Consider the following 20477-nt stretch of genomic DNA (forward strand, 5'->3'; position numbering starts at 1 on the left):
CATTTTAGAGACCATTTCAACTGAAGAGGAACATGCATGAGTCTGAAACCTGTATTTAAACATCTGTTTCAAAGAATGAGATTTGGAAAATAAAAGTCACTAACATACTTTTCCTGACATTCCACTGAACTCTGAAACAAAAATTAGCAGCAGATCCTGTTCACACAAGTTGCCAACAAATTCACAGTTTTGACATATGGGTTGTGCTGCTGAATCACAGTTTGCCTTTCAAGATCTCTTTAGTGATGTTTACTGAGAGTGCTGGCATGAGCATTTTGAGGACCTGATCATCAGATGCTGTTACAGTCACTTAGTGTACATATACATTTTACAGGGTTTTACTGCTATGAAGCACAGAGTAAGATTTTTTTTTTTTGTTAAGTAATGGATTGTGGTTAGGTTTTTCAACTGAATTTGAAAAGACTGCTTTAAACTATGTAAGAAAAAGTACTCCTATGCTTTCAATACCAATCCTTAGTAACCTCTGATGTGTGGCAGTGACTCCTGCCTGTCACAAGCACAAATAATAGAGCAGAGATGTCAGGACAAACAAGATATATCACTGAGTATTTTGCTGCTTGATAAGAGATGTGCTGTTTTTCTCTTCACAAATACACCTGAGAACCATAACTGATACACCTTCAATTAAAAATACACAGACTTGATCACTGCCTACAGACAGATGATATATCCTGAGAGCAGCATCATTTGCATGCAGTGTTGCATGAAAAACTTACACAACTGAGGTTTGAAAACTTCACAAAAGCTGATTATCAGCTTGTATGCAGAGCTGATTCTCAACTTGTAGAGGTGTTTATTATCACAGAGTCTAAAATCACTGATTTAATGCCAAAGTCTGGAGTAGAACTTTGCCACCTTCTCTTCCCTCCCCACTCCCTAACTCTCTGAACTCACTAAGATGCTAAAAAACCTTGATGTTTGATACAAGTATTTACAACCAAATGAAACATCACAATGAAAGAGCTGCTGATGCTGACTCAAGGCTTGAGATGGTAAATGAACTATTGTTTAGTCGTCACTAGCCTGTATGCTTTGATGTGTACACACAAAGGTGACTGCGCACACTCAAGATATATGTGGGCCATTTTCTGTCTCTGGCAAATGCAAAGTAGGACAAAGGGAATGTATTCGTGGCTAAGCTCTACAAGCTGTGCTACTGGACTCCAGCTAGGAGATCTGAGTTTCGGGTCTCGCATGGCTCACTCTTTGCAGTCTCATGCAGAACAGGCAAACCTCACAGCTCAATGGAAGGTGCTTTTTAGGAAAAAATAGGATCTCTGCAGAGGTCCTCCTGTGGCAGGGACAGAAAGGTGAGAGGAACATGACCTCCCCTTTCCCCAAAAGGTAAATGCCATGTGCATCTGTCACTATCCTGTATTTATTCAAGCACAGGTTGAAGAGTCCTTTTTTAATAGTGTAGGCAGGTACACTGGTTACCCATGTCTGCCCATGATACTTTTTTCCTCATTCTTGTTGTGGCAGGACTAAATCAGCAGAAGTCAGCAGTGACTTTGCTTCCTCATAGCTCAGCTTTGTGGGTCTTTTCCCAACACAAAGCCTCAACATGAGCAATGGTTGAAAGGTAAAACACCAAGGAAAAGAGAATCTAGAACAAAGTTTGCCTGAAAGCTACAAAACTCTGGCAAAAAAACCCAAAGTGAAACAAAGTGAAAAAACAAGACATAATAATAAAACACACACTATTGATATCCTTTGCTACAAGCAACCTTGGTTCTCTTTTTGTCAGGCTTAGTCACTGACAGACATACAGGACTGCAGATAAACTGTAAAGAATGGACATAATGAAGCATTAGAGGACAAGGCATATAAAATTACAGTATAAAAGTAGTGGGGTACTACCAGCAAAAGTTGTACACTAAGGTTATAGCAGCAATAGTGAAAGCATAACAAATGTAGCTGAAAGCAATGGAATATAATAAAATAAATGAAAAGCATGGATGGATAAAATGGGCTCTCTGAAATTCCTTAAACTCCTTTTCTTCAATAAACATCTGTGTCCAATAGATCAAGCTGGCATAGGGCCTGACAAGGAAATCAGTGATGTAGAGAAAAATTTTAGTTTCTCCTTGGGTAACAACTTCCCTTTCAAAGGAATGTTTGAATCTCCCCACTGCAAATCTATTATGCAACCTACTGGACAAGAGTATGCTGAGTCAGAGCTCTTTCAAGCTCTCTGGCTGAGAAAACCTGATGCCTTTTCAAAGGCACATTTTTAAAACTGAACAGAAACCCTGAAGTTGGCAAAAATAAGCCTCTGAAATAAAAGATTACTACATCTCTTTGAACAGCCATAGTACTGAATGACGTTTATCAGTACGTACAACAATGCCATTTACACAGTATATTGTTACACAGCATATTCTTTATCGAGGAGGACACAACAAAAGCCCAAATCAGCATCTGCAGAAGTCAGATGGACTTTCTAATAATCTGTTTGCAATTATTTAAAGCAGTAGAGACCTCAGGGAAAATCCTGTATTTCAGCCAGTACAAACCACTATATGCCCACCTTTTCCTCTTTAAGGATTTACTCCACATACACATTTTCAGAAGAGGATGTACAACGTAGATGGTGTGTAAAAGAATATTGCTAGGACAGCTGTCAAAAGCTTGCACCAGATGACAACCAAGGAAGAAGATGATTGATGATGGATGGAATAACTGAGTACATCCTACACAGAGTATCTTGCACAGGTTCTCACCACAATGGCTCAGTTAAAACCAGGGCAAGATACAAGTTTGTAGGATATTCACTGAATGTATATGCATTAATAGTGAGAATTCTGTGACTTCTCCTGTGTAGAAGGAAAATGCTTTTTCAGCTTTTAAGGTGATTAATTGTTACAGGCATTAAAATCCCCATACAGGTGAGATCTCTTATGAACCAGTTTTCCAGGATGACACCAAATACCAAGACTATAGTACAAGATCTAACATACCTTACTTAGTGTGGCCAACCAAAAGGTAAGAAAATGAGCTGTAGCATTTAAATTGAAATTATATTTAAGTACAAACAAATAAAAGGATTTATTTCTCAAATGGAACTTCCTTTTGATTTCACTTGGAAGAATCTTACAGATTTATCTTCTACACGAGCTTATGCTGTTATTACTATTACTTTTAAAGCAGATAAATTTCCTAACTGTGATGATTTAATCAGTCTGAATTGACAGACCTTCTTGAAAAGAGTTAATATTTTCAAGTGTAACGTGCCTTACCTTGTAACATCACTACTAGCTTGTTCTTCTTGCTTGAGTTCAGATAATGATGCATCTCCATTACTTAAACTTTCAATCATAGATAGCTCTGTACTGCTTTGTGATATGTCTTTGCATTTACTGAGATTTGCTAATGAAGTCACCACATTTGCCAGTGTACTCAAATCTCCTTGACACGCTTCAACCTAAGGGAAAAGAACAGTTTTCAATTCTCAGTTAATTGGCAGCAGTTAACTTGCAGTAGAAGAGTTTAACTTTTACACAGATGAAGAATTGAGCATATGCATTGACCTGTAAGAAAACTATTTTCAGTAAATGGATAATCATCATACAGCAACTGGACACTGCACTGCATCTAAAATATGAAATATTTAGATATTTACTTTTAAAAAGTAATAGCTACCTATTTCTTTCAAGAAGAATACTGCAGGTGGTAAGCTGGATTTATCTTCTCCACTCACTAGTCAGCTACCAGGACTATAAGATCGCACTTGATTAATATTTTTAGCATCTTCCTTTCTTCCCCATGTAAATAAGTCAGTAGTAATAGGGTAGGAGAATGTTTGAAAAGAAGGAATGCATGTAAAACTTTAAAAGCAAGTGGAAAAAGAATTCTGCTGCAGCCTTTTTGGTGTTTATGTCTTTATACAACTCCAAGTGAACAAGATGATTCAATACTGACCAGCAGCTCAGAGAGGCAATAAGACGTTTTCCACCTTGCCCCACAAAAAAAAAAAAAAAAGGAAAGTACATCACTACAGACAAGTATGCTGCTGCTAACACCAGCACGCTACCTGTCACTTAGCTTGTGTTGTCATACTCTACAGAGCCAGAAAAGTGAAATGGAATAAACAGCTTCTGATGGGGCCCTTTGCAGACAGAGCAAGCAAGGAAAAATGCATTAAAACAGCACGAGGTAATTAAGTATCAGCTAGAAAAATAAAAAGCTTCCTACTGTGCATACGTAGAGAAGTTACCATGCAGCTTTAGTGGCTCAGGAAGTGTAACAAAATGGGAAACAAATAAAAACCAGCTCAGAAATAAGTCTCTCACTCAGATAGCTCTAATTAGCTTTACAAAAAAAGGAATGATTCAGGGGAAAAAAATCCAACAGAATTTATGAAATGCACTGTCATAATGCCAGAAGAGATTTTCTGAACACCTCATGTTATTCATACAAAGGAAATAGCCAAGTATGAGGACTTCTACCACAAAAATTAAAGTAATGTAGCCCTTAAATATGTCTAAAAATGTGAAGGAAGAGTATTTCATAGTGTTTTTAGTATTCTTACTATGTGAGGCTAAAGGATTCTTGTAAAGAGAAGGCACTTGCAACACTGGCTAATGTTGTAAAGCAGTGTTTTAAGATGAATTTAACCAAACAGAAGTACAACAGAACATCCTTCCCTCCTTACATACACAATTACAGCAACGAGCACTACTTGATATATCAGCCATATCACCCCATACCTTATCTGGAGCCATCAGCACAGTAGGTTCACTTTTTATTGCAGAGGGATGAATGTTAACAAACATTCCCGATTCCAGCAGACCTGTTGATCTGACAGAAAACAGCACAAATTTTAATTTTAATTAATTTTAAAATTGAATTTTCCTGTTTCAGGAGACAGAGATAGCTACTTCTGAGTATAATTTACATACCTTGCTGTTTCATTGTCTGTCACAAAAGTTGGAGTTGCAGCTAATGGACTACGAAGATCTTTCCGAATGTAGATCTTTTCTGTAGAAGCTGCACAGTTAGAAGATTTTTCTCTTGACACTTCAATAGGTTTCCTCTCACACTGCACAGCTAAAAAAATAATACCCAACTATTAAATCACAGCCCAAATTACAGACTAAGAAGCAATACTTCTCTCTTTATTTAATATTCAATTCTAATAATAATTCTGAAAATAACTAAAACATATATGAAATACATCCCATAACCAGCAAGCTAGGAAGTTGGGTAAAAACTAGCAAACTGATTTGATTTGCCCTAACTGAAACAATGTGGTAGTCAGAGACCAAACATACAGATGCTAAAATTTTCAAGTTACAATTAAGGGATAAATCCCCTTATATCTTGTTTTAATCTGAATCACCTTCCTCTGAATGGATTAGAGAACATTAAAATGAAACTTACAGTACTATACCCTACGGGGAAAACGTGTAACTAAAGAGAAAAAAATTAAAAAGCTTTCAAGTGAGCAACAGACTGCGATGCTATTCAAATTTTATGTTGGTAAGTATCATAAACCTCAAATGTCATAATATCATCAGGTATTGACAATGCCTTTGTCAATAAAAGTCAGCCTGCAACCCACAAATAGTACTTTGAAAGGGTGGGAGATGGAGGCAAGTATTTCATCTTCCTTTGCTAACCCTGTGCTTGCTAGCAGCATCTGACTGCTGAAAAAAGACCACGACTTCTTCAAAGGACAAATAACCCCCAATGAGGGAGCTACAGTCCAAGACAATGCTGAGTTTTCTTTCCTTTCCCCATCCCACTGAAGAATGAGATTTATCCCCAAACAATCCTCTCCCCTACTCAGTGCTCCTCCACAACCCAGAGATCCTTTTCCTGCTTTCTGATCAATAACCCTGGTGATTTTGTTCTGATTGAAAAGTGAAGGGGCCTTTTCTTACTGCCAGCTGAACTAAGGGGGTTAAGATTCACTTTCACTGCCACAGCTTTTCCTCCCTTTCTGAATTAATTTCCTCTGTGCTGGAAAATTGTTACTGATTTCTGCTGACAGAAGCAAGGCTGTAAGGAGGCAAATGTCAGCAGAGGTTCAAGAGGGCAGCAAAATAAGAGCTGGATGACAGCAGAGCACAAGACTAATACTGTATGTCCAGCAGCAGTGTCACAGTATTAGGGCACTATTACTACTTGTGTACTGCTTGAATATCTGTGTGTTTAGTATTCTGATATTGCTGTGGTATCGCTACATCTAAGGTATGGAAAGCTAAAAAGGAACTTGGAATCTGCAGGAATTGGTCAGAACTGAACTTTAATCACTATGGATCTCTACAGAGCTTTGCCAAAAGTGAACAGAAATTGCCAGTAGTCTCAGTTGCAGAAAAAAGTCAAAAGAAGATAGAATTCAAAACATTCGGTAGTCTAATTTACATACAGGAAAACTGAACTGCCTAAAAAAAATTAAGATAGAGATATTCTTGACATTTGCCACCCCGGAATTAACAGTTCATTGCCTTTCACCACACGCAATGTGCTTATTAAGTTTGTAAAGCAATATATATGTTTGAAAGCATTTCAGATTTCTGATACACCAAATTTGTACAATTCTTTAAAGAAAAAGCTACCATGATACGAAAATACACCATCAAGATAATGATTTGCACTTATACCAAACCTATCATTTGTAGCACGAAGTTTAACACAGCTGCCAGATACAATAATTTGCTCTTATTCAGACTTACAGTCTTGTTTCATCCCAAAGGCGATGCATCTCTGCAGCCTACAGTACTGACACCGGTTGCGGTGGTGTTTGTTAATGACACAGTCTTTTGTTCCTCGGCAGGAATAAACTAAATTCTTCCGTATACTCCTTTTAAAGAATCCTTTGCATCCCTCACAAGTTACTGCTCCATAGTGACGCCCTAATTACAGAACAACATAAATCATGACATTAATTTTACAGTGTAATATTATTTTTTTAGAGTTCACATTTATTAAAAACGAAGTATTTGCAATTTTACCCAGAAAAAGAACACTCTTCTTCTCCGTGGATTACAGATCTTAAAATATATTGGGGCTATAAAACAACATAAAAAAGGAAGTGAACTGTTTTTCTAGTTCAAAGCACTTAAACAGGACGGATTTTACAAACAGGAAAGTTGCTTATTAAATTCTTTCCTTATCTGTTGACAGTAGAGTTTAAAAAAAGCTAAGAAAACAGGTTAGTAAGAATACAACCCCCCCCCCATTTTCATTTATACATTTCTCTAGCAATTTTTTCTAACTGTCCCTACAGACAAGCCCTGTGATTGCTCATTACAAATTTAGCTGCTGAAATTGTATGCATTAAATCTCATGGAACCATGGAAACCCCAAACATGGCGTTTGACAGCAGTAGGCAATCACTTCAAAGCTTTACTTTCACCTTTCATTTCCCTAACAGAGTAATGGTACATCCTTAGTTCTTTCAGCAAAACTTCGATGAAAGAATAATCTAGCACCGCTATAATTTTTTATAAATAACCACCAGTTCTCTGAATTTTCTGTATAATATAAAGATTTCTAAGATACACTACAGAAAGTTTTAAAATTATTTTTAGAAGTAAATTATTTTGATTTTGCATAAAATAAAAACATTACTAAAAAGTACTAGGTTTTATTAAGGCATGCTTGGCAATTACAATTTTAATTTATGAATCTTTGAAATAACTAGGCCATTTTACAGAAATAATTCTGAACTATGACCTAATTTAAGATAAAACATGTTTTTAGATTCTTTCCTCACTCCTCACAAACATTTTTTAGATGTATCAGTCTTGTCTGACTGAAGTTTCCAGAATTTCTGATAGGATTTTCTGGATTCCTTTATCGCAACCTTTTTACCACACTACTAAAAAATGAAATTTCAAAAGCATCATATATGTTAAATGAATAACATGAAACATTTTAACAGCATCTGAACTGTGAATATTCATTCTGCAAAGCACCAGGGCTGCTTCTTCACCTGCTCTTTGATGGAGCTTCTTGGACTCGAGCTTGGAGGTGTCTGCAAAGCAGTTTTCCTTACACTGCTTGTCACACAAGGGGCTCCCCAGAACCTGCAGCTGCTCAGAGAAACATGGCACCCTTCCCAAATTCATTACCACTGCTCAGTATTCCAGGGCCAGCACATGAGGAACAGCTCTGGGATCTCCAGCCCCTCAAGGGAGACTCTAGCCCTTCTAGGGACTCAGAGACCTTCTAGCAATTGGAGCTGACCAACCAGATCTTGGCCTTAACTTTGGCAGAAACTTCCTTCAGATGGGTGAAGTCTGACATGTATTTAGAGCTCTAAACAACAGCTCTAAACAGCAACTGTATCTTTAATGCTAAACTTTGCCACAGGAAAAAAAAAATGATATTGGTTTTATTTTCTAAAATGTTTGCTTCCTGCTGAGGGGAGACCTCAGAGCGGTCTGCAGGTTCCTCACAAGGGGAAAAGGAGGGGCAAGCACTGACCTCTTCCCTCTGGTGACAAGACCTGAGGGAATGGCACGAAGCTGTGTCAGGGGGATTTTAGGTTAGATATTAGGAAAAAGTTCTTTCTTCACCCAAAGGGTGGTTGGGCACTGGAACAGGCTCCCCAGAGAAGTGGTCACAGCACCAAGCCTGACAGAGCTCAAGAAATGTTTGGACACTTCTCCCAGGCACATGGTGTTACTCTTGGGGATGGTCCTGTGCAGGGCCAGTTGCTGGACTCAGTGATCCTCGTTGAGTCCCTTCCAACTCAGCATATTCTGGGATTCTATGTAAAATAACAATAAATCCCACTCATGGATATCAGAGAACCATTTAGTGTAATTCTGCATTGAAAGAGAATCCTGTTTGTGCATGTATAGAGATATAGAGATGTACATATATGCATGCAAACTGTTACATAGCTTCAGAAGAATTTTAAATTGCTTTTATAAAATTGCACACCTTAAAAAGAAAAAGAAATAAAAAAATAAATACCTGATGCCTTGTCTCCACATACAACACACAGATCAAACACTTTATTTAGGCCCTGTTCACTGGTGGAGTTGTCTGTTAAAATCTGAAAAGAAGTGTTAAAGAATTCAATATTTCTTTTCCTTACTATCTAGAAATAGTAAAATATATCTCATGCTTGTGGTTTTTCTCTAAGATAGGAGACTAAATCCACATTCAGAGACATTAAGTCACTGTGCTCCCTTTCAGAAGGGAACAAAATTTGTACTTGCAATACCTTTGATAAGAATTTAAGATTTCATTTCTCTAAAAATTACTTCTGCAAAATGAACCGACATTTTAAAAATCATTTAGCATCTGCATACTCTTACCTTTTATTTTTATATCCTAATGACTCTTCCATAATACAAATGACACTGAAGCATGGATGCATACTGAACAGACGGAACAAAAAAAATCCCTTGTGAAGGCTACTGTATCTACACTCAGGTTTAAGAGTGGACCAACAGAAAACATCCTCTGGACACTATCATTAACTATCAACTGGTATACAGTTTAGCTTTCAGTAACAGTTTGACGTTATTATTCTTGTCTTGTTTCATTCATTTATATCTGGTAGCTGTAAAGCTTCATTAAGCACTTAATATTAGAATCCCAGTACTACAAGGTAGGTACTAGAATCTTCCATTTGATCTTTGAAAACTCTACCCCACCATTGCATAAGTAAAGCACAGCAAAAATTCAATTTAAAAAAGGAACACACAAATCACAAGTAACAACCAAACATAATCTTGAAGCAGAAAGCAATATTCTTCCCATTAAAAAGAGAATATAGTTTAGAACATTTGACTTCTACTGTGTCTTTATGGGAAGCCAGTCTCTCATTCTTGCTTCACATACTCAGAACGGGACGCCTGGTAGAAAGGTAAGTAAAACAGAAGTGAAAAGTACCCTATCTGCTATAGAGAAAAATTAAGATATCATGCTTTTTAGAAAGTTTGGAAGACAGTATAGATGACATATATAGGGAAGTTTAACAAGCATACTTCTTTCTAGTTAGCCCTTGTTAACAATACTGTCCTAGAATTAAACTCTTAACTTTTCTTTTAATAAAAAATTTTTTAAAGAAAAATAAGATTGATGAGTTAAGAAAATATTAACCTTTTGTTCCTTCCAAATGTCCAGTATTAACATTATGCATTTTCATGATATTTTAGAAAATATATATAAACATATTTTAAGTCCTTCCTTAAATGAAACCTGCACTGAAATAGGAAGTTTCACATAAGGAAGGACTACAGAATTGGGCCCATGAGGAGAGATCAAAACCCCAGACTCAGAGAACTCATTAACTGACTGTGAACATGAAGAATAAAAATTGATTATTAACATGAAAAAGACCCACTGAAGGTAAAACAGATGACAGAAGAAAGGGTCTTGCCAAATGAGTCAATGTAAAGATAAGATGCAATAACGGAGAGGGTTTTTGCAGAACAAACAAATGGGCATTTCAAGTGAAGGCTACAGAAGAAGAAGAAAACAGGTGAAATCGCAGGTGAAAAGATCATTTGCGGGAGAAAATAAGAAAGATCCCACAGAGGATGCAGATGAACAACAAATGAATGCCGCTCTGTATTTCATGAACTTTTAAGTGGAGAAAGGAAAGCTCTACCCATACATAGTAGCTGACAAAAGCACAATTTAACTAAAGTGACAGAACACTGTTGCCTCTCAAACTAACCTACTTTGCCCAAACTATACAATCAGAACTTCTCTTTCACTTTTTTGTCCAGATTTCCTGAATTTTACTTTTTAAAGCAGTGTGGCACACTTCTCATCACTTACACTGTCTTTGAAAATAATTTTTTGTGGATGACTTCAAATCATATCCCAGTGGTTTATATTTTTTTGAGGCTTACCTAAAATATAAAGTGTATGATAACACTAAACATGTTTCAATGCCTCTCAATAGGATTGGTTTTTGCTACTGCTTCCCTATTCACATCAATTCTTTGGAGCAAGGACCTTGGATGTCCCTTTGCAAAGATGTGCAAGTTTCAAAACCAAAAGCATTATATACTTCCAAGATTCTTTCAATCTTACACAACATGTGGGTAGTGAATCAGTGGACTAGCTCACAGAAGAGCACAAACTAAACAGATTAGGGGTCTTAAGTTGAAAAGAGATCACTTGAAAGAGGATATAGTAGTGATTTATAAAAACCCCCATGCTCCTTAATATTTGTCTCTTATAGAGCAACAGACATCTAATTAAATACTCCCCTCAGAAGATCAAATCTACTAAAGTATTCTTTGCACACCACACAATACTATAGGATATTATACAGACCAAAGCATATATGGTCTATAAACATAACAAAAAAAGGTTAACTTTCATAGCAGCTATCAAATATGATGGTCTTGCTGCAGTCTCCAGATCAGGAGGTTGCTCTGTATTGACAGCTAGTAGAGTAAAATGATATGATCAGAAAGATCATTATTTACTTGTCCAGTTTTTAATATTTTTCCTTAAGCAGCTGTTTATGGTCATTGTTTAAGTGTAAGATAAAGGACTAAATGGCCTGTAGCTATCCCCGTGTCTGGCCTACCCCGCTGATGTATTTCACAGCAGCATAAATGGAGGTGGGTGAACTACGTGCAGTAACTACACTTCAGCTGCAGCGCAGTCATCTCCTACTTCATGCTGAAGGAGCTCACGTCTCCCAAGTCTTCTGCACATATTTTTCCCATTCTTCACATCAGTGTCATCCCATCCTTGTCAGATTGAGGATGTGGGACAGAAAGCTTCTAAGTTGGAGGGTGACAACTAAGGAAGCAGCACATACAACAGGCATGGGAGTAAAGTGCACTGGGGATCAGTTGAGGGAGTTACAACCCTGGCTAGTTACAATCTCACTTTCATAAACTCAAACTTACTAGTGTTATTTTCCCTCTGTAATTTTTAATGTATTTCCCTACTAAATAGTCTGAGTAGTTACCATGGAGTACAATTTAACACAGCTGAACTGCAGTTGCAACAGTGTACAAAAAGGAAAACAAGCAGAAGGAAATGTTAAGTGACAAAGACAATGAAGGAAAGAGTATGTTGCTCAACAATACATGAAAAACAGATGGAGCCAACAAGCAGAAATAAAGAGGGACTGTTGGTGTGGCAGGATCTGAAAATGACAGTAAAAATAACTGTATTCTTTCTAATGTCATGAGCCAGTGTATAAATTTTAAAAGCAATAAATTTACTAAACAAAATTTTCTTCATAATTTTTGAGTATCCACAATGAGTCCTAGTGCAAGGAAAATTATACTTTAAAGAAAAATCAAAAAAAGAAGAACCCAGACAGATTTATTTGGAAATAAAACATCTTTTCTTATCCCATTTGAATGAAAATTATGAAATAAAGTGGATTATCTACCTGGATGTGTTGTGCAGAAATATCAGGGGATGCAAAAAACAGTTGGTTGACACCTGCAGCATCTGGAGTTGCTAGGATAACTTTTCCTGGAGTGGAATCTTGTCTGGCAAGGATCACCTTGCTTGGGGTAGAGCCATCATGATTTGTTAAGATGAACTGCTTGCCTGCTGAGCTCTGATCAAGTGCTGTAACAATCTGAATCTTCTGGCCCGTCTGCTGATCTGTGACAATCTAATAATACATTTATCTCAAATTGTTACTGTAATTTAAGTTAACCTTTGGACCCAATCTGGGCACTTGAAGAAAACGGGAGTTTTGCCTTTGACATTTGTGAAGCAGGATCATCTTCCCCTCTATCATGTAAGAGCGAATTAAACTCAGGTGACAACTCGGATTGTCACTGTATTTGAAACACATTTCAATCAAGGGTGTTTGAAGTGAAAAACCTGATCATTCTCAATTTTTACAACTGGCCTGTGCTTTTACAACGGTATGGAAACTCCTGAAAATTCTACCATCCAGAACTCAAGGTATGTCTGTAGCTCAGCCCTAAGGCCCATCAGGTTATGAAAAATTTGAATCTTGAATTCACTGCATAGTACGTGAAGTGCTCAGCACCTCCCTGGTTTGATTGCTTAACAGAAAACTTCTTAAAAGCACAAATGTAGATGTTCAAGTGAAAAAAGTAAGCATCAAACAGCAAGAGAAGCAATAATCTTGTTGTACCTGTATATACATTTTAGGCTTCATTTTGTGGGGATCTTTTTTTTACATATACATTTCTATATAAAAAAAGTCAAACAGAATCTCTGACCCCGAGATTTTCTCTCTCTTTTTTTTTTTTTTTTTTTTTTTTTTTTTTTTTTTTTTTTTTTTTTTTTTTTTTTTTTTTTTTTTTTTTTTTTTTTTTTTTTTAAGGAAAAACTGATTTTCATTTAATAATCAAAAACAATCCTACAGGCTGTTTTTTCCATTTTATCCCTATTTTCAAGCACAAATACAACATATTAAATAATTATTAAATAATTCTCCATTTTCTGACAACTTTGTAAAAAGATTATAATCTCCAGAAAAAAAATCAAGATTCCGTATATATTCCATCATAAATCTCACGTTTAGTCCCTTCATTGCTCCATCAAAATGCCTATATTGAAAATTGCCTGGTTTATTCTGGAGACTAAGTAGAATTATCCTGCACAGACTGTTTCCTGCAAACTATTTTGAATTACAGATCAATAAAATAGCTCCTATTAACTTTTTTTTTATCCTATAACCAAACATTTATTTTATCTACCTATCCCTAACATTTATATAGTCCTTATTACTGATTAAATAATTTATTTCATGGTCTAACACTTACCATAACTAATTCCACAGTAATTAGGGTGGCAATATTAATTGTATTTCCTGAGTGGAGAACCACAGCACAAAGAAACTGAATGAGGCATAATTTCACACAAGTCTTTACGAACTTTGCTACTGCACCTTCACAACAGGTTTATTCTTTCTGTAAATGCTCAGTATACTTATCTGTGTTTAAAAAACCTGTGCATAGCTTGCGTTTTAAAAAGATAAGCAGCAATGAGTATCTAATTTCAACAGTTATAAAGTAATATTGCCACTTTCAAATATTCACAAATCATGAGCTTCAAAATATGCAACATTATTGTGTTTCTTTCAGATGGCCTTTTGCTATTAACATTTTAATGGATCGAATTTCAATTTTTTGTCTCTACTAAACACAATGAAAAGCTTATTTAAGAGAGAAGGTCAAATAAGATGATAAAGTGCTAAATACTAAAGAACATGAATTATCATGAGATTTGGGGTGTAGGGTGAGAAGACAATGCAAAACCACAACAGTAATTATCAACATGATTAATTTTCTGCTGAGTTTTCTCAGATATCTCCACGTCTAGGACCACAACTGGGTACAGTAGTCCCTTATTTCTCCATTTAATTCCTTTATGTTTGCTCTATATTCTTTAGAAGGCAACCCTCCTTGCCCTTTTAATTTTCTTCTTTTCTTAACTTCCTTTTCCTTCTTCTGTTTTCTTTCATTTACAATCTTTATTTCTCCTGTGTCATTTCTGGCTATTTTCAAAGTAGCTGATGGTCCATTCCCACTCTTTCCAAACACATCTACTTTATTGGGATTATGAGAAATCCAATGTGTTATCCTCAACAGGAATGCGTATTTATACAAAAGCCAAACACAGAATATTGTGCTGTTTCTTCAATTTCCAGACCTGCCCTTTGAAAGACAGTTGTATCTAAAATCTGTCTCCCACCAAATCTTACAAATGCAACATCAAAAAAGGCACATACTTGACCTAGTTAAGTTTATACAAAATATGCTCAAAAAACCAGCATGTCCCAAAGAGTGAAGACACAAATTTGAACTACAGTTACACTTTTTTGGGGGATTATATACTAAATTATCTTTTTTCCTATTGTAGTCCAGTTGTGTAATTTTAAAAAAATATATGTATCTGCAGATACATATGGCAGGACAGTAGGCAGAAGAACCATTGCTACTTCACCCAATTCACTTCACTTCCTCTTGAACAAACAAGAGTCCCAGCTCTTCAAATGGGTTCCTGCAATTCTGGGAGGATGCCCAGGTAGTTTTCACCACAATATAGTAGGTACAGTGTTAATATCCATAGAAAGCTGTTTAATCTGCACAAATGGTTTCTCAGCTATCAAACATTTGATAACTGACAGAGGCATAAGAGAAAGCAATTAAACAATTAACCACATTCTGTCTGCAGTTGACCTCTTATGGCCATATACCTGCAAAACCCCCACCTAAACTGCAATGGGAAATCCGAAAAGTTCACTGAAGTGTAACAACTGGAAATACCTAAATGCTGAGATAAGAGAAAAAAATAATCAGAGGGAAAAAGAAAAACACTTATCTTCTCCAGGGAATCTATCTGGGCTCAGGGACAACACATTATGTTTCTTAATAATCTGAGACTCAATATTGCTAAAATGATAATGTCATAGAACGGGAATACATCAATTCAGGATTGACTGCATAAAAATACACTTCCCTCACTGATTTCATTTAAGCACCCTGATGATAATGGAGGATATTATTTTCTTTTATTGCTTTCAAGCCTTGTTAACAAGTTTTGATTTCCATTTGAAAATCATTTCAGTAAATTAAACATGTCAATAACTGCGTGTTCCTATTATAGAAAAAAGAAACTGTCTAAACAAAGAGGACTAATCCACATGTTCATAACAGCCCGTTTTGCACAGAAATACCTGTTTAATAAATCTGACACTCAATTTTTGTCTGAGAGAAATGTTAGCATTCCTTAAAAAGGGTGACTAATGAAACATGTTTTAAAGAATATTTTACTGAGTATTCAGTATTTCAAGATTTCAGGTAATTGTGTGTATTTAACAATAATAAAGGACAATAAAGGAAAAATATTGACTGAAAAATAATGTAACATTTATTTTGGACGTTTCACTTAGATGCATTTATTTCTACACACTTCTTTACTCTTTGCATTAATTCTTTGCTGAAGAAAGTTTTTATTACTAAGTTTGATATAGGTGACACGTTTGCAGAAGTCTATTGCAGGACGGATGCCATTTGACTGAGTATTGTTCCACACATATCAAAAGACAACCACCAAAGTGCTTACCATCCATTTTGAAGACAGAATTAATGAGCATGATGGAAAAAGACAAGGAACAAAGCAGCTGGGTTAGTAACAAGTGATCTTCCAGCTACGTAAGACACCAAAAAACTACATAAAGGTCTCTGTCCCTAGAAATACAACTATTCTACATTCATTATATTTGCACTAATTACAGTGCCTAACCAAGAGCAGGTCTTCCCCCTCAAAAAAGCTGTCAGAGAAGGGTTAGAAGCCTGACGCTGGCTGTGAACCAACAGCACTGTTCAACAGTAAAGGCTCACAGGCTTGTATATTGTTGTCTCCCATTCAGACCCTGATGCTGAAATTTTATCAAATGGCTTCACACTACTGGGATATTATAGCACACAGACATTAACAGGAAAATCAAGGGGAAAGAGATGGTGGTTAATTGATGAACATGTTAATAAAAGGTACAGCTGCACACAAAGTGTAAAACAAAAAGAGTGGAGACAGTTGAGAGAATAAAGATCTACTGGATAGGAAAGACTGGTACCATGACTAGAGAACAGGATGGGTGGTAATAAAACTAAAAATATCCCAACATGTATGGGGGGTGGTTGTGAAGTGCCTTGGAAGGTTGAAAGCTTGAACATAATGCGCCAAAACGGAAAAAAACACAGAACAATGTTGAAGAGTGAAGCCAGCAGAATAAAAAGCAGCCAAGATTATACTAGAGTCTGGCTCACTTACATGGGTGATTTGTATGAACAACATATATCTAAGAATACTTTTTACATTTAATCTGCATTGGATATTTTTCTCTATGATGAAAATTAAAAATAAAACTTTTGCAAGGATTTGCACTAACTTTTAAGGGATAAAATAAAAAATTGCACTCCCCAAATCTTCTTGATCTCCATATACACATTTGTATGTGGATTTAATTACCTACACTGCCAAAACCTTCACATCCTCACTTGAACTGGAGATTATTACCTGACCAGGCTATGAACAGGACATATAACATGGGTTGGGACAACCAAAAATCAGTATCCTCCTCAGACATTAGGTTTCCTTGCACCTTTTCATGACCTGGATCAATGATACAAAGCAGTATTTCACTCCCCTCCGCTCCAAAATGTAGAAATGCTCCAACTCAATTGAATCACCAAATCTACAAAATCTTCAACTTTCAAAGAATAGTATCCTTACAGTATTGGAAAAAGTATTTTCTTGCTCAGTGAATGAAGTTTTTTGTAATGTTAAAATTCTTATGAGAAAAAAAGGGCAAAAAAAGGGAAGATTGGAATGATGTTTTATTTCTGTTTATATAGAAAGGGTCTCTGCCACCCAGGACTGGATGTTTACATTAAAGCAAGTAACATGATGCAAATAAAAATGAACTGCATGTGAAAAGTGGCAGAAGCAAATAGTTCATCTCTGCTTTTAAAATGTATGAGATGAGGCATACCTGTATACGTTGTGATAAAGAGAGGCCTGAATCTGTAGGGACAATCTGTATTCGTTGTGGTGTCCCATCCATTAGTGTTTGTGTAACAGCTTCCTGCGAATGTGTAACCTAAGAAGGAAGAAACAAATTTAATGGATTGACAATGCATATACTGTTTTAGTGGATCCACTACCTTAATGGATTAAATCTTAAGGTTTCACCAGTTTCTGATGTCCCTGAACAAGGCTATGGAAAGCTTGACACTTATTCTATAAGGAATGCAAATGCTTGTAATCTAATTTAACAGCTTAATTTCACTAGTTAGAAAATTCTGTTTTAAACCCATTTTGAAATACCTTCCAATGTGAAATTTAGAAATATGTTAAGTAAAACAATTAATTGTTGACAAGTCCATGTAAGTGAATCAAACAATATTTATTATTACTATTGATGTTCATGAGGCACAGTATCTATCATCATAGCTGTGCTACATTTGCACTAAAATAGTCTAAGGCCTTACTTAAAACTGATAAAAGAATGTTTGGAGTGGAAACACAGCAATGGGTCATTTCTGCTCTGTTTTTCTGTTACAGCAGCAAAACCAGTACAACAGAATTCTATACTGGGAAACTATCAAGAAAGTTAGAGAAAATTAAGAAATCACATGAAGCTGGCAAGCAGTATATCATACTAAAATCTTTGTGTGAATGCTCTCAGATACAATTCATGCAATTATCAAGATTTAAAAAATTCTTCATATCCTAAAGCCAAGGGTATATGGGGGAAGGTATTTCTTATTAAATTACTTGTCAATCAAAATTAGGTACAGCTGCTATTTGCAGAGGCTTGATCAGAAAGGCCAGACTTTTTGTAGTACAAAAGAAATTTGTCTTTACAGACATCTTCAAACTGAAGTTTTTGCCTTAAATTCTGGAGTAACTCCAAAACCTTTTTGCAGTTATCTGAAGATCCGTAATTCCCAGTATTTACACCATTATTCATATAGTACTCTGCACCTGATTCTCCTCCTGCCCCTCCCAATTAATATAGGGAATATATATCTGTACTGCAGTAAAAGTACTGTTTCAGAACAGGTTATGAGCTTTTTTTGTTCCTCTTGGATCAGTTTCCTGATTTTGCAGCCACTCCACCATGTAAACGCCAGTATCAGCAGAAGCAAGTAGGCCAGAACACGCGGCTGGAGGTCAGTGTGAGAAGGGGACAGAGCAGGTAAGACTTCCCCTTACAGCAGAAATACAAGCTCCCATCAGCCTAAGTTGATTTTGAAATTTTACCCAAGAAGGTGTTATTTTTGGCACCAGTCTTATAATCTACTTGTTCCTCTCCCTTCGGTTTGGTAGGTAAAACTGGCTGGGTAGTCACTCAGTGATCTGGAATAGGACACCGATGCAGGTTGAGAAGCAGCCCAGCAAACAGACAGACAAACAAAGGCTATTCTTAGCACCGATCAAACCTTCAATCCACATCTCCACAATGCTCAGAAGCAGACCTATCAGAGCAAATGAGAGAGTGGGATTAAGCTGCTGGGGGCATTGCTTAAACTGCCAGCACCATCAAAAGACATGCTTGTCAAACTAGCGCTCAAGCCATTTCTGAACACTGCTTTCTAAAAATACCTGATTTTTATAAGTACTTTCCATAGTCAAACAATTCATCCACTTCTTTGCTTAAGCAAAGGACAAAAAAGTGCTCCCTATACAGCAGCACTTTGAGTTTGAGAGAGATACTTTCAAGCACTAAAATTCTGCATCAGCCTTTCAAAATGACATGTTCATGTAGTGATTTAGAAGCAACTGAAGTTTTATGTGCATTTATCTTTGCTTTACAAAATAAGCTATATATTACAGGACTGTTTTACATTTGCTCCCTCAAAATGTCGTCATCTACATGAGGTGTAAGGTAAAGCTGCTCTTTAACTCCACAAAATGTCAGCTCGACAATTTTACTTCATACAGAACACAGCTTTTTATGGCAGTAAAAAGAGCACTGATAAAAATAACCGCAATATTTGTTAAAAACTGTATTTTGTATGCATGTGACAGACTCTCTTTCAACAACTACGTAGCTTTCCTTTGTTACACTAAACTGGTAGGACTGTGGAAACGAACCCCCATATAGTCAGTGTAGAGTCACTGAAAACAGAAGAATGCTGCTGCTCTCGGCAGGTAACTTCCCTACATGAATCAAGGAATGTGATCTTGATGTAGAAATAGGAAATATCTCACACTGAGCAAAAGATGATTAGCAGATGGCAGAATTTGAGAAAAGACAATCATTGCACAATGTCCCTTACACGCAGGGTTATACTTTGCTTTAATGTTTTGCTTTTATGCCAGAAAAAGCCCTAAATTAACAAAAGCATGTTTGTGAATGTCACTGTGAAATAATCTGTGCTAATTTTGTGATGTAAAATGCATCATGAACAATATTGTAAAAAAGTCAAATACTATGTCACAGAACACTTCTGACCATTATTTCAATGAGACACAGTAGCATTTTCCATTCTCCTCAAAATGGAAATATCTTTTTCTTTTAATGTTCTACTCCTTTAAATCTTTCTTGTAAATTCAATTAAAACGACTTCAACATTCAAAAGAATTACAAATGCTAGCAAAAATACTGCTGAAGTTCCATAGATCCTAAACTATGATTTTTCAATGCTTACAGGGATTAGGAACGCCACCGAGCAATTACAGCCTGCGGGCAGGTAAGAATGTAAGCGATTACATGAAGGCTGTGAGACTGCTTTCCTTGCTGACTCCGCCTTTCAGGCAGCACACTCACGCACGGCATGCACCTTTGACGGTACTTTTGGATTACACAGTCCCACCTTATACTGCTCAGGGTGATGCTTTTCAGTTCTTCCAACCACGTGCCTGAGTGGCTGCACCTTGTACAAAATAAGGACAATGATCACAACCGGGAAGGAGGCAAACCTTCCTCTGCTATCCTGTAATTCTTTTTTCTTTCTCGTTTTCTACATCACACAATGACACACAGAGCTTACATGAGCAAGACTAGCATA

The 20477-nt window shown here is 36.4% G+C and overlaps 1 protein-coding gene across 5 annotated transcripts in view; it reads right to left on the minus strand.

Moving 5' to 3' along the window:
- NR2C1 (nuclear receptor subfamily 2 group C member 1) overlaps positions 1 to 20477 on the minus strand; it is a 51415-nt gene that overhangs the window by 11923 nt on the left and 19015 nt on the right. For 4 of the 5 annotated variants that reach the window (XM_027893465.1, XM_027893469.1, XM_027893467.1 and 1 more), the window contains 7 exons: positions 17453 to 17560; positions 12359 to 12589; positions 8953 to 9034; positions 6702 to 6881; positions 4923 to 5070; positions 4731 to 4821; positions 3261 to 3445 (listed from right to left, as the gene is read on the minus strand). In XM_027893465.1, coding sequence (XP_027749266.1) covers positions 3261 to 3445; positions 4731 to 4821; positions 4923 to 5070; positions 6702 to 6881; positions 8953 to 9034; positions 12359 to 12589; positions 17453 to 17560 — 1025 coding nt within the window. The remainder of the gene's footprint in view (positions 1 to 3260; positions 3446 to 4730; positions 4822 to 4922; positions 5071 to 6701; positions 6882 to 8952; positions 9035 to 12358; positions 12590 to 17452; positions 17561 to 20477) is intronic. The other variant, XM_027893468.1, reaches the window with a different exon arrangement.

Source organism: Empidonax traillii, unplaced genomic scaffold, assembly GCF_003031625.1.
Source record: "Empidonax traillii isolate 1590-97213 ecotype Southwest subspecies unplaced genomic scaffold, ASM303162v1 scaffold389:size961896, whole genome shotgun sequence".
NCBI classification, from domain to species: Eukaryota; Metazoa; Chordata; class Aves; order Passeriformes; family Tyrannidae; genus Empidonax; species Empidonax traillii.